At 44.0% G+C, this 14,659-nt stretch overlaps 1 protein-coding gene across 3 annotated transcripts in view; it reads right to left on the bottom strand.

Moving 5' to 3' along the window:
• Positions 1-6,915: 6,915 nt before the first annotated feature.
• cnppd1 (cyclin Pas1/PHO80 domain containing 1) overlaps positions 6,916-14,659 on the bottom strand; it is a 39,778-nt gene continuing 32,034 nt past the window's right edge. For all 3 annotated transcript variants that reach the window (XM_038790114.1, XM_038790115.1, XM_038790116.1), the window contains exon 8: positions 6,916-12,631. In XM_038790114.1, the coding sequence (XP_038646042.1) occupies positions 11,903-12,631 (729 nt within the window). In that variant the 3' untranslated portion in view covers positions 6,916-11,902. The remainder of the gene's footprint in view (positions 12,632-14,659) is intronic.

Below are 14,659 nucleotides of genomic sequence, written 5' to 3'. Positions count from 1 at the left end.
CCTCAAAATCGCAGACTGCCTGTGTTCTTTCCGGAACAGCATAATAATAATTATCTTTATTATTGCCAGAAGTAGGCTGACAAGTATTACTTTGAAATGGACTGTTGTTATGTAGGTCAGCATGGCAGCCATTTTTTTAATGAACAATGTCCCATAAATAACACCAAAATGAAGGATAAATTCATCTTTTTTATTTTCAGGTGATATCGATCGGCACTTAAGTTTCTGTGAAAAGCCCCTAGTCGTCACATTCCGGCGCCTGTTCGGGTACACAGAGGGAGAATTCAGAATGTCCAATTCACCTAATAAGCATGTCTTTCGTAACTTGTGGGAAGAAACCGGAGCGCCCGGAGGAAATCCACACAGACACGGGGAGAACATGCAGACTCCACACAGACAGTGACCCAAGCAGGGATCGAACCCTGATGCTGTGAAGCAACAGTGAATTCTCCCTTGGTGTATTCGATCAGGCGCCGGAGCTTGGCGACTAGGAGATTTTCACAGTAACTTAATTGCAGTGTTAATGTAAGTGTACTTGTGATGCTAATAAAGATTATTCTTATATTATTATTAACCACTGTGCTCCCTTGCCACCCATGTTTTGTCCCATATTTGTAAACCTGTCAAGATGTCTGGACTGTGCACTCTAATCATGCAGGCATGAAGTCCCTCTCTGCTGCCAGATCTATACAACGGTACCCTGCCCTCATTCTGGGAACTCGGAAAGAACGATTGACAAGAAAGATTCCACTGTCTTACTTCCCCCTCTGTAACAGAAATCATGTACTACACGTGGCTGAGTAATTTCCTCCCAGACTCATCCATTGTCAATGAGGCAAGGTAGTTTGGTTACCCAAGTGTTTATCAGTGACTGCACCTCATTAGCTATAAAACATTTTGAAATCCAAAGAGGTCAGAATATACCATCTTTCTACACAGTCTTGAAGACATAAGTGCTACATAATCTGAGACCTGAGCCAGTTTGTACATTTTGCACAATGTTGGTTAAATGCTTGAATCTGATTTACGCCATTTAATATACAAATGCTCCGCCTGATTACATTTTATTTCTTTCTCAGAGTTACGAAGCCAATGCGCACAGTGAACGGTGCAAGCCCTTAATCCATCTTCTTGCTTGCTCCAAAAAACAATTCAAATTGAATCCTATTCATGGTCCCCACAAAAGAAACACACCAGATCGAAGCCGACAAGAATAGGCATCACACCCGATCATAGAATCCCGACAGTGCAGGAGGATGCCATTCGACCCTCTGAAAGAACAATCCACCCCGGTCCACTCCACTGCACCTAACATTAAGGGGCAATTTAGCATAATAATAATCTTTATTGTCACAAGTAGGCTTACATTGCAATGAAGTTACTGTGAAAAGCCCCTAGTAGCCACATTCTGGCACCTGTTCGGGTACACAGAGGGAGAATTCAGAATGTCCAACTCACCTAACAGCACGTCTTTCGGGACTTGTGGGAGGAAACCGGAGCACCCGGAGGAAACCCACGCAGACACGGGGAGAACGTGCAGACTCCGCACAGACAGTGACCTAGCCGGAAATCGAACCTGGGACCCTGGCAATGTAAAGCCACAGTGCTAACCGCTGTGCTACCAGTCCACTGAACCTGCACATCTTTGGACTGTGGGAGGAACCGGAGCACCCGGAGGAAACCCACGCAGACTGGGGGAGAACATGCAGACTCCGCACAGACAGTCACCCGAGGCCGGAATTGAACCCAGGTCCCTGGTGCTGTGAGGCAGCAGTGCTAACCACTGACGTGATCTCAGGCTATATCCCGCACTTCCAATGTTTAACTGCTAGGGGCTGGTTTAGCTCACCAGACTAAATCACTGGCTTTTAAAGCAGACCAGCAGCACGGTTCGATTCCCATACCAGTTCCCCCAGACAGGCGCCGGAATGTGGCGACTAGGGGCTTTTCACGGTAACTTCTTTGAAGCCTACTCGTGACAATAAGCGATTTTCATTTCATTTTACTGATTAATTTCAGACTGAATTTCCTGATTAGCACCTTTTAATTCAGCTGGTTGAGTATCCAGTTCAGATCCACAGTGAGTGAGAGTGAGATTAAGCAAAACTAGATCAAATGCCCAGTGGAATACGATATATACCGAGACACCATGGAACTAAAAGCAACCAGATTACTTTGAATAATACAGAATGCAATCAACTTTAATTGCTTAAGTGGACAAGGTGAAACATTGCAGAATGTTCTCTTCAATCGGGAGAATAAGTGACAAGTGAATTGGAGCAGGCAGGCTTACTCAGTGTAATTACCCTTTCCTGTTCCAAGCTTTCATCCGGTTCTTTGGTTTCAATCATCAAACTGGGTTTGCGAGGAAAACAAAAACAATGCTATTTTCTTAACAAATAAAACTCCTTCCAAAGTTCTGATTTAATACAATAGTACATATTTTTTTATTTTTTCATAGGAAGTGAGAGTCCGCAGGCTGGGCTACCATTTATTGCCCATCCCTAATTGCCCTTGAGGGGGCAGTTAAGAGTCAACCACATTGCTGTGGATCTGGAGTCACATGTCGGCCAGACCAGGTATGGACGGAAGATTTCCTTCCCTAAAGGACATTAGTGAACCAGATGGGTTTTTACAACAATCGACAATGGTTTCCCAGTCAATGGTTTTAATTCAAGATATTTTATTGAGTTTAAATTCCATCACCTGCCGTGGTGGGATTTGAACCCAGGTCCATTATCCTAGGTTTAGTGGATCACTAATACCACCACCTCCCCGGTACTAAAGAAGATGGCCATGGAAATAGTGGCTGCTAGGATGTTACCTTCCAAAATTCCAGAGATACTAGAACAATCCCAGTAGATTGGGGGGTGGCAACTGTAACCCCATTAATTAAAAAAGGAGGAAGGCAGAAAACAGGGAATTACAGACATGTTAGCCTGACATCAGTAGTAGGGAAAATGCTAGGATCTACTATAAAGGATGCAATAAAAGGACACTTACAAAATGTCACTGGGATTAGACAAGACAACATGGATTTGCAAAGGGGAAATCATGTTTGACCAACTAGGCTTTTTTGAGGACTTTACTAGTAGAATGGACAAGGGTGAATCTGTGGATGTGGCGTATTGGGATTTTCAGAAAGCTTTTGATAAAAGTCCCACATAAAAGATTAGTGTGCAAATTTCAAGTGCATGGGATTGGGTGTAATATTTTGACATGGCCTCAGAATTAATTAGCAGGCACGAAGAGTAGGAATAATTGGGTATTTTTCAAGCTGTCAGGCAGTGATTAGTGAGCCCCAGTTACTCACAAGAAACATCAATGATTTGGATGATGGAAACAAAGGCAATATTTCCAAGTTTGCTGAAGACACAAAACCTGGTTAGACTGGGTGGTGAGGAGGATGTTAAGAGGCTTCAAGGCTCAGATAAGTTTAGTGCATGGGCCAAATGGCCTACTCCTATTTTCTATGATCAGGATCATTAGGCACAGCAGCACAATGGTTAGCATTGTTGCTTCACAGCACCAGGGACCCAGGTTCAATTGCCGGCTGGGTCACTGTGTGGAGTCTGTGTGTTGTCCTAGTGTCTGCGTGGGTGTTTCCTCCCACAAGCCCTGAAAGACGTGCTGTTAGGTGAATTAAACATTCTGAATTCTCCCTCTGTGTGAACAGGTGCCTGAATGTGGCGGCTAGGGGCTTTTCACAGTAACTTCATCGCAATGTAAACCTACTTGTGACAATAAAAGATTATTCTAAACTTAATCAATTGGCTCGACATTTAATTTAATTTGTCACAATTTGTGATGTTAAAGCCATTTGAAACCAAGATTCCCATTTGTGTCCATCCATTTACTTCATAATTGAGGTAACTGACAGCAATCTCAGGTGACAATCACAAACAAGAAGAGCAAAGTTCAACCATTTCACAGCCGGGATGTTGGATGTCCAAAAACAAAGTTGGTTCTCTGACGTCTTTTAAAGGAAGGAAACCTTACCTGATCTGGCCTGTATGCGACTGCAGTCCCACACTAATATGGTTGATTAACTGCCCCCCCCCCCACCCCCTGCGAGGAGGCCCAACAAGCTTCAAAGAAAGGCCGACACTGTCACCTCAGAGCAACTGAGGATGGACAATAAACGCTGGCATTGGCAGCCATGTCCCTATCCCAGGAATGATTGAAAATCCATTTGCAGCAATATAATTTTCATCACTTGCGTTCTGAAAGTGCCAGTCACTTTGGGTGCAACCCAGTTGCTCGGAAACCTGCGGTGTTTCGCTTGCGCGTGAATTAAAGGTCAACAAATGTGAGTTGGTAAACTTTGGATAAAAAGCTTATATTTTGACTGGAGGCAGCGGAACAACGTGGAAAAACAGATTTGGAGATTTAAATTCACGGGATTTTAAAAGCAGCACTTTCTGCGTTAAGCCCACAAACTATAAAAAAAGGAAGGCTGAATTTTATGACAAGTACAGAATGTGCAAGTCGAGATGCAATGGCGAATCTACATAAATTGTATTTAACTTAGTCCGATCGCAGGTTCAAACTCCACTCCAGAAATTTGAGTGCATTATCTAATCTCCACATTCCAGAGGGAGGACTGAGGGAGGGCCACACTATTGGTGGCGGCATTAGATTTTTGGTTGGGGAGATAAAGCAAACACTTGGCTTTATTGAAGAGGTCCCACGGCACTATTTGAAGAGCAGGGTAGTTCTCCCAAGCAAGTTATATTTTAGCCAATGCTTAAAACAGGTAATCTCTTCATTTATTTTATCCCTGCCTGTCAGATAAATTGACTGCTATGTTCTCTGCTCCAGTGACTACACGTCAACCTCCTTCATTGGCTGTAAAGCACTTCGAGACATCCCGAGATCTGAAAGGTGCTATAAAAATGAAAGTTGCTCTTCTAAACCTCAATAACACCACAGTTGAAGTGTTGTGCACAGGTGGTGGTGTAGCGGTATTGTCACTGGACCAGTAAACTAGAGACCCAGGGTAATGCTCTGGGGCCATAGGTTCGAATCCCTCCACTGCAGATGGTGAAATTTAAATTCAATAAAAATCTGGTTTTAAAGTCTAACGATAACCATGAAACCATTGCCGATTGTTGCAAAAACCCATCTGGTTCACTGATGCAAGGAAATCTGCTGCCCTTACAAGGTCTGGCCTACAGATGACTCCAGACCCACAGCAATGTGTTTGACTCTTAACTGCCCCCTCAAGGACAACTAGGGATGGGCAATAAATGCTGGCCCAGTCTGCAATACCCACATGAACAAATATAGTGCAAGGGGAATGGAATATAGAAGTAGGGATGTTTTGCCACAGCTGTACAGGGCATTTTCGGTCTCCTTATCAAAGGAAGGACACAATTAGCAGTTCAAAGAAGGTTCACTTCACTGATTCCTGGAATTAGAAGCTATCTTTTGAGGAAAGGCTGGATAGATTGGGCCTGCATCCATTGGTGTTGAGGAGGATGAGAGGCAGCCTTATTGAAACACAAGATCTTGAGGGGCCTTGACAGGGTGGATGCTGAAAGGATATTTCCCCTTATGGGGGAAGACTACAAGAGAGCGCAGTTTAAAAATAAGGGATCTCTCATTTAAGGTGGGGATGAGGTTTGTTTTCTCTCTCAGGGGGTCTGAAATCTGTGAAAGAGCAGTGGGGTCAGGGTCACTGAATATTTTTAAAGCAAAGTACATAGACTCTTTACTAAAAAGGGAGTCAAAAGGTATCAAGGCAAAGTAGAATTGAAGCTTCAATCAGATCAGCCATGATTAGCACTGCTGCCTCACTGCGCCAGGGACCCGGGTTCGATTCCGGCCTTGTGTGATCACCTGTGTGGAGTTTGCACATTCTCCCTTGTCTGGCGTGGGTACATCATGGGTGCTCAGATCCCCCCCCCCCCCCCCCCCCAACACACTCCAAAGATGTTCAATTTAGTTAGGGTTATGGGAAAGGATGGGGGAGTGGGCCTGGGGGGGGGGGGGGGGGGGGGGGTGCTCTTTCAGAGGGTCAGTGCAGACTCAATAGGCCAAATGGCCTCCTTCTGCACTGTAGGAATTCTCTAGTTCTATGGAACAACCAACTTCTGTTCCTAACTCGGATGTGGCTCCAAACGACAGGAAGAATATTGAGGTGGGAGGATACAGTGCTTGTGAGAGGAAATAGAAGCATTAAGAATTGGAAAAAAGTTTTTAAAAATAGAGATTAAGGGGTAATTTAATAAAAGTATTCAAAACTATGAATGCAAGGGATAGATTAAATTAGACAGACATTTTCCAGTGATTGAGGTATCTTATTTATTTAAAAAATAAACATTCACTTTTTCCAATTAAGGGGTAATTTAGCATGGCCAATCCACCTACCCTGCACATCTTTGGGTTGTGGGGGTGAGATCCACACAAACAGGCGGAGAATGTGCAAACTACACACGGACAGTAACCCAGAGCCGGGATCCAACCTGGGACCTCGGCGCCGTGAGGCAGCCGTGCTAACCATTTGCGCCACCGTGCTGCCTTTGTGACCGAGGTATCTTGATTGAGGGGTATAAGTATTTTTTTCTGGAGAAGCTTTAGGTAAGTTCAAAATTGACTTGCTATGATTATCACTGCAAAGGATATTAGAATTATTTTATCATTTGATAGAATATATATATTTTAGATATGGCCGAGGTAACTTTGAACACATCGAAGCCACATTCCTTGTGATGATTCAATTACCCTCTAGTTTTCAAAGCTGGACGCCAATATTTAAAAATGAACTTCTTTATTAGAAGCGAGTTGAAACAAACAACCTAATAGGAAAACAATGTGATCAGAGTGTAGCCAACAACGCTGAAAAAAAGGATGCGGCTGTGCGCAAAGGATTAACAAGAATACGAGACCAGCAAAACCACAGAAACGGAGGAATAATTTAGCACTTTTTCTTTTTAATACTAGCATGTAAGAATTTCAAAAGTGAATTACATGTGAAATATAAATGAATATAAATGGCTGAATCTTTTGTAAGTGAAACTGCATTACAGAAAATTGAACTATTTCACCAGTAAAACTGTTTGCACTGCATTACTAACCAAATAAGATTTTCCCTTATTAACAGCGGACAGTGGAAAGCAAACCCAAAGTTGGGGTAACTCTACCGTAACAATAAATCCTGTTGAAAAACGTTAAACCTTGTTTGGATGTGCTCCTTTAATCAGCATTTATTACTTGCCAATGAAAAGAATTAGAAATACTGCAGACAGCGCAGAGTTCCTGCATAGCAAGGCTGAAACAGTATCGTACCATTTTTAAAACCAAATACAAACTTTCAAGTTCCAGCTTCCTCTGAACCTTTACATTCGTTGACCAACTTGTTTGGAACTTTCACCTTTGAATTTAACCCTGAAAACACATGCTTTATTCTTGCTGTGATCCTCAATGCTTTCCCCTGCTGCTGGGGGTCCTTCAAGCACAGAGCAAAAAGTTAGTCGCAGAGAAATACTTTTAATGTTTGCAAGTTAAGCTACCTGTGTAAGTGGTGTAAAGGCAAGAGGTCACAGATGTCAGGAACCCAAAATGATGAACAGAATAGTCATCGACCCAAAACATTTATTCTAGTTCTTGCTCTGCTGCCTGATCGGAGGAGTGTTTACAGAGATTTTGTTCTTATTTATGGGCTAGTGGCATTTGGGTCACGATGCATATTTGTAAAAGGGTGGAAGAATTTACTTTTCCCCCTTCTCAACCACCTTTTCCGATTTGCTAAAAGATGGCGGCGAACAAGAGCAAGTTTGCTGCACCTTCTGGCCCCCTCAAGATGTTACATTCATGGTCCTCAGCTACCCAAATGGAGCCTCATTACATCAGCATTTGCACAAACTAAGAACACGGCCTAACACTTTAAGGTAGAAGCTAAAACACTTCCACATTTTAAAAATTAGCTGACATCCAGCACGAGCTTACTGCGGAGAATTCGGGAAATGAAATGTTCTGCCGTTGTAAATAACCGATTCCTCACTGCAGAGAAATTGTGGATCTTCTGCAGTTAAATTGCGCGCAGGTTTGGAAGAATTCTTTTTCATCATAAGCCTCATCCCGTTATGCAAGCAATTGTGACAATGGTGTGATGCTAACACATAATTAAAGGACATGAAAGTGCAGAAATACGTGAAAGGAAAACTTTGCAGGTATATGGGGAAAGATCAGGGTGAGGGGAGTGAACCAGTTTGGATGGCTCTTTGAGAGCCAGCAGTCAGGATGGGCTTAACAGCTTCCTTCTGTGCCCTATCATTCTGTGGTTTTACAGACAGGAGAAAATAAAGTGGAGTAGGAGCAAAACAAAGAGAGGAGAGAGTAGTAACAAAGAGAGGAAGGCAGAAAAACACAAGCCAGGAGAGAGAGAGAGAGAGAGAAATGAAATGAGTTTGGACTTATTGGTAGGATGAATGGAAGGTTCCTGAAACATAACTCTCCTGAAGCAATTGATGTGAGAGTCCTTTCATGGCAATTAGCGAACACCAGGAAACAGCCCAACAATACAGACTATTTTAATATCACAGAGTGGGGTAAAATCCGGACAAGTTCAATCCCCACCCTTCCGACTGCCTGACACGGCATTCCATTTTGTAAAATCACGAAGGCCTGTATTTTGCTCAGGGGCTGTGAGGCTTTTAATTATCTGGCAAGACAAGTACTGGAACTGTGAAATCGTATACGAAACACAACGCGGGGTGAACCCACAGCCAAATGCCTTTCAGCAATGAGTGGCCGCTGCTAGCCTGGGACGCTGGAAGCCAAAATCTGAACTTTACTTTGTGTTCCGACGTTGGCAGAGCTACTACTTATTTTCAGATTTGCAGCATTTTGCAGTTAACCCTTTTTGGTTCAGCCAGCCATTTCAGGCCCGGCACAGAAGCATTGGTGCATAGAGATTTACATTTACCACAAACCGGGAAAATACATTTCAGTCATCACAGAAACACTGCTGCCTTGTTGAATTTAGCTTACCTCTTATGATAATAAACTTCCAGTCATTGACAGAGATAACAGAAGGACACGCAAATGCACCTTTCTAAGCTGCCAAGACTCAGCGCTTCCAAGTTTACTGGTAGAAAGTGTATTATTGTTGTCTGTTACACTATTCAATATACTGGCTGTGTTGATGCACAGTACTGGGAGCTGCTCTGATTCTCCTGTTATCACATCACAAATTCAGTGACAAACTGGAGTTTTGATAGCTGTGATTTACACATTCAAAATATCTAGTATCTAGTTTTTAGAAGATACTTTAGCGGCTGGAAATTCACAGTAAGGAAATGTATTGAAGGATTTTATTTTTAATTTTTATTTTTTAAATTTAGTGTATCCAAATCATTTTTTTCCAATGAAGGGGCAATTTAGCGTGTTCAATCCACCTATCCTGCACATTTTTGGGTTGTGGGGGCGAAACCCAAGCAAACACGGGGAGAATGTGCAAACTCCACATGAACAGTGACCCAGAGCCTGGGATCGAACCTGGCGCTGTGAGGCAGCAGGGCTAACCCACTGTGCCACCGTGCTGCCCTAGGAAATGTATTGAAGGATCAATGGTTATTTTTAACACCACTGTCTTTCCCGAGTCACAAGCTCCTTCTGCAATCTCAGGTACCGTGTGTCCTCCTGTACCTCATCCAATTGTCATGTTGCAAGCCTCAATGCCAAGTGTTGGCAGCCTATTAAACTGAGGGAGTCAGATCCAATCCTGTCCTTGCCTCTTTAAACATCTAGGGAGGCCATTCGACAATGTTGAGAAGCAGCAGTCTGCTAGATTTTTCCTTCCGTCCCACCGAAAGCCCTACAAATGCCCTGGCTGGGATCAGCAAACCAGTGATGGGACCGGCGGACTTCCTGGTCTGGTCAGCTCAGTCATTCAGTGTGTAAAATGTACCAAGAGGAGACTTGGAGAGGCAGATGGTATCCTCACCTGGACCTCTGAGCTCAGTCACACTGCCAGGTCAGCCCAGAGCGGCGTCAGCAGAAGCGAGGGAATTGGTCACTTGAGCAGCCGCACGAGACAGCGATCCAGGAAGAAAAATAAGTCTTACAACACCAGGTTAAAGTCCAACAGGTTTGTTTCAAATCACTAGCTTTCAGAGTACAGCTCCTTCATCAGGAGGAAGGAGCTGCGCTCCGAAAGCTAGTGACTCCAAACAAACCTGTTGGACTTTAACCTAGTGTTGTAAGACTTCTTACTGTGCCCAACCCCAGTCCAACATCAATATCTCCACATCAGGAAGACAAGGAAATAAGTAGGGTGAGGGACAGGAAATAGAGTAAAAGCTTGCTCGTCATTTAAGACAAATGGACATGTCCAACAAATCCACAGGCCACAAAAAATAGTGTGCACCAAAATTACAAAATCCCTCATTTGGGAGGACAGAGGCAGAGGCATTTCCATTTTGACTGCATATTCTACAAGTCCCAGAGCCCTGTTTAATGCATTAAAGTCTTTTGGGAGCAACTGAAAGGTGACCCTTGCAGTCAAGTCCTGCTAAGTGATTACCTAATGAACTCGTGCAAATTATAAAATTGACTTTCGGCCTTCAATGTCCCCCTTTTATCCAGATGCTGATCGATTGCTCAGCAACTGACCCAAGAGCCGAGTCCATTGTTGTACCCAAAGTTTATTTCCCAACAAGGTGACATTTTAAAAGTTTTGTTTTAGTTATAAAGTCCATGTCAGACATTTATAATCTCTTTAACTGCTGTATTAAAATAAAACCTGAAATCACCCTGTTAACATAGAACACACCGTGTCAGGATAAACACAATTAGAAAGTCAGCCTCTCCTTCGTGGCCCTACTTGTAAGGCTGCATAGTAAATACAATACGGAATGCAATCAGTATTCACACAGCAGGAAAGGCCAGTTTTAGTAAATTTACAGGTGTGCAAATTTCCAAAGTTACGAGTGGTGTCTTTTTTCATCTCTCAACATCAGGGCCCAACGCATGGTTAGCATTTCACAAATGTGGACCTTTTAGGATCCTACATCCAATTCTTACCCACGTTCATCAAACTTCCCCAGTAGAAAAGCGCTCGATTGCCACAATAAAAAAAAATCTACAAATCCCGCATATAGCGCGCCCCGTGACTCAAAAGTAAAGTCAGCAAAGTACAACTAGTCGACACAGTGTTTGCGTTGTACTTTCCTTCATTTTCTGCAAAAAGATTCGGCATCAGGCTCTACTTAAAGCACTTCAGCACGTACTCTGGGCTGCTGCTGCCGTGCAACACCGTGGGCATATTGCACTGCTGGAGGCGCTGTTCTTCAGGCGAGTTGTCAAACAGCTACAGTCCACTGGTTCCACGTGGAAAGATGGGAAGTTAAAAAAAAAAAATCCCGCAGCTCTACTTACAGGTTGATTTTCTCCCACAACCAACAGCACCGAGAATAAAAATGATTCATCCGGTCGTTTTTTCAGGAATCTGGTGCTCACAAAGCTGCTACCGTCTTCACCAATGTAAGGAGCTCAAGGTAATTCCTCGTATGCAAAAGCACCTCGAGGCATTTGAGACAAGGGTCTGCATGAATAGAAGCTTCTTTTTATAAAATCAGGTTTATTGCTCATGTTAGCGGAAAGGAACATTGTTCCCTATGCCTACGATTGTGTCTTGAAGATACAATGGTCAGCTGGCTACCAAGCACAAACTTGATGAACTCATGGTATTTCTAACTGTTGTGCAGGTTAAGTATAGCTGCCAATTCGGGCCACCAGTTTTTGTGGTTAACCGAGATGGTGTTGTGACTTTTAACATTCATCTTGCTGGTTTGACTGCTGGATTTAGGATTACTTCAGTGTTCATAACTGGGATCAGGAAAAGAAAGTTCAGTCCAACGTGGCTGTGGCCATCAATTCCAAAGTGTGCTGGATTCTCCTAACTGGGTAAGACTGGCATCACAAGCTGGCTAAATGCCATTGCCGTATCCACAGGGCATCTGCTCATCCTCAGGGAACCAGAGAGACACAGGATGTCCATCAGTCTCTCAATGCCGTGACTCAAAGGAGGCTGTTTTCCGTTTAACTCGTTGTGCTTTGTACAGCCGTCGCATCCAACAGGAGATGGAGTGCCCTTTGAACTGAGGGAGGTGTACATTTCCACCGGGGTGTGACGAAAGACGATTTTCACAGACGTTTGGTTCAATGTCCCGCATTTGACAGCCAGCCCGGCCTCGCTCTGCAATTTACAACAGTTTGAGCAAGAAATGGGTGGTGCGATTCCAGGTTTCTCTTGGATGGTCCTCAGGTCAGTGCTGTAAGTGAGGGAGGTCAGAACAGTACCCCAGAGACAGAACGCAGTCACTGCACTGCCAGAGTTCCCATGGCCAGGGTCAGTTTCTACGATACAGCAAGGAAGACTGGAAGGAGCACCTCGAGACCAGGCCAGATGAACGGCAGCTGCGTCGAATGGTGTGGAAAGAAAGGTCTTGGTCTCCTGCATGCATTCCACTGGGTCCAAGATAACCTCTCGGCTCACAACAGGATCCTGGTTCTGGGAGATCACATATACCTGGCCTCTTGAACACATCGCCTGCCGTAGGACTGCAGTGCCAGCAATAATTCCTGCAACGCTGGTTAGGTACATGAGACCCATCATGCAGGCGACCTACAAGGACAGAAAGAAGAACAAAGACATAAAAAATCCATCAAACCCAGCTCATTTTAAAAATCCTTTCTCAAATTTACTGTCAATCTATACAACATGAGATTCACTGATGAAACAGATGGAGATTGTTGCTGAAACATTAATTGGATTAGCAGCACTGCAATGTGATGGGCCAAATGGCCTCCTTCTGCACTGTAGGGATTCTATGAGATGGTGGTAGGTGGGTGAGAGAATTAGTTAAACTTTCTCTTCCTACAATTTTGCTCCATCATTATACTGGAAGATGTGGCAAAAAGTTCCTGCACTCTGATGATGGTGATGGAAAGTGGTTGGAACCTAACCTCTATGTATCATTTAAATCTCTCCTGCCTTTCACCCCAACACAGACCTCCCCTTCTGCTCTTCTCGGTTTCTTGCTCGAATGTTTTTCAGAATTTTCCTCACTTCTGATGAACCATCCTCAGCCTGAAACGCAAGCTCTGTTCCTTCTCTTCACAGACGCTGCCAGACCCGGAGCATTTCCAGCATTCTCTGCTTTTATTTCAGAATTTCAGCATCTGCAGTATTTTATTTCCCTCTATTATATAGTGGCTCTTCAAGAGTGCTAATGGGTTGATAGGAAACATGGGGGAGATCTGGGAATGGCAATTAATCCCAACGGAGTATTTACTGAACAGTGGATTTGTTTTTATTCATTCGTGGAAAGCCAGCATTGGTGGCAAGGCCAGCATTTATCGACCATCCTTATGCTCTAATGACTGGCTGCCTTCATTTCAGAACGCAACTAAGAGACAACTGCATTGCTGTGGAGTCGCATATAGGCCAGACTGGGTAAGGATGGCAGATTTCCTGCCCTGTGAGATATTAGTGAAGCAGATGGGGAATTTTCCCGGTTTTTATCAGGGTCTTCATTATTGATACTAATTTTTAATCCCAGATTTATTTAATAAGCTGAATTTAAACTTGCTGTGGTGGGGCTTGAACTCCCGACTACAGATCATTAATCCCAGCCTTTGGATTACTGGTCCAGCAACATAACTGTGCCAGTGCTTTTCAAATTATTTTCCAATATGAATCAATTTTAACACCTGAAAATTATCACAACCCCAGGCACCAGCAAATACAAAACAGTAATAAAGCAGCATTGTAAGATTCAGCATATAATTATTAAAGTTTCTGTATAATAGATCAACATTTACCTCAGATAAATAAGAACATTGGTTTTGAAGTGTTTTGTAAAAATCTTACTTTATGTATCCATGTAGGTTTCTGCCAAGCTCCCCATATTCCCCAATGGCAGATGTCTCAGCTTAGCCCCTCAAACCCCACCCCAACTGTAATCAGCTCCTCTCTCCCCATTAAACACACATGCCAACCTCTCTTCCCAAATTCCCCTCCTGGCCCTTCCTGCAAATTCATTCAGCAGCTCGTCTTCCTAATCGCCCCCCACACCCCCGCCACTCACTCAGTAGGCCTTCTTCTCAATCCCTTTACACACACTCGCTTGCTCCTCTTCACAAAGTGCAAACCTGCCACTCACTCAGTGGCCCCTCTCCCCCACACACTCAGCAGTCCCTCTTCCCAACCCCTCCCCCAATGACCAGACAGAAACCCAACCCCCTTCCTTCGCATGCACACCCAATCCTATTCCACCATCCACCCTTTTGGCCTAGCTGCCACTGCCTGTGAAGCAGGGTTGCTCGCCAAGGGTAAGGAGCCTGTACTATAGGTACAGAAACAGTGATGTTTGAAGCCACCTGTCACTTCCCCAGCCAAGTCACGTGACCTCTGTTTTCTCCCACTCAGTCAGTGCAGCAGAATCAGCATTCAGGCCCAGACCCACACAAAAAAACCTGCTAAAAAGTCGTTGTGACATTGAACCCTGTCCACCTCTGGCTGGGCTGTCTGACAGCACCGATCTAGTGCATTGAGGGCTGTCCAGCTAGAGTTTCCAGACAGGGCATTGGGGGGTTACAAACCACAGTTTGGGAACACCTTCACCTTGCCATGTGCCAGCTACACAGAGCA

Source organism: Scyliorhinus canicula, chromosome 2, assembly GCF_902713615.1.
Source record: "Scyliorhinus canicula chromosome 2, sScyCan1.1, whole genome shotgun sequence".
Lineage (NCBI taxonomy): Eukaryota > Metazoa > Chordata > Chondrichthyes > Carcharhiniformes > Scyliorhinidae > Scyliorhinus > Scyliorhinus canicula.
The sequence above is the reverse complement of the archived record's forward strand: the minus strand, read 5'-3'. Positions and strand labels throughout refer to the sequence as shown.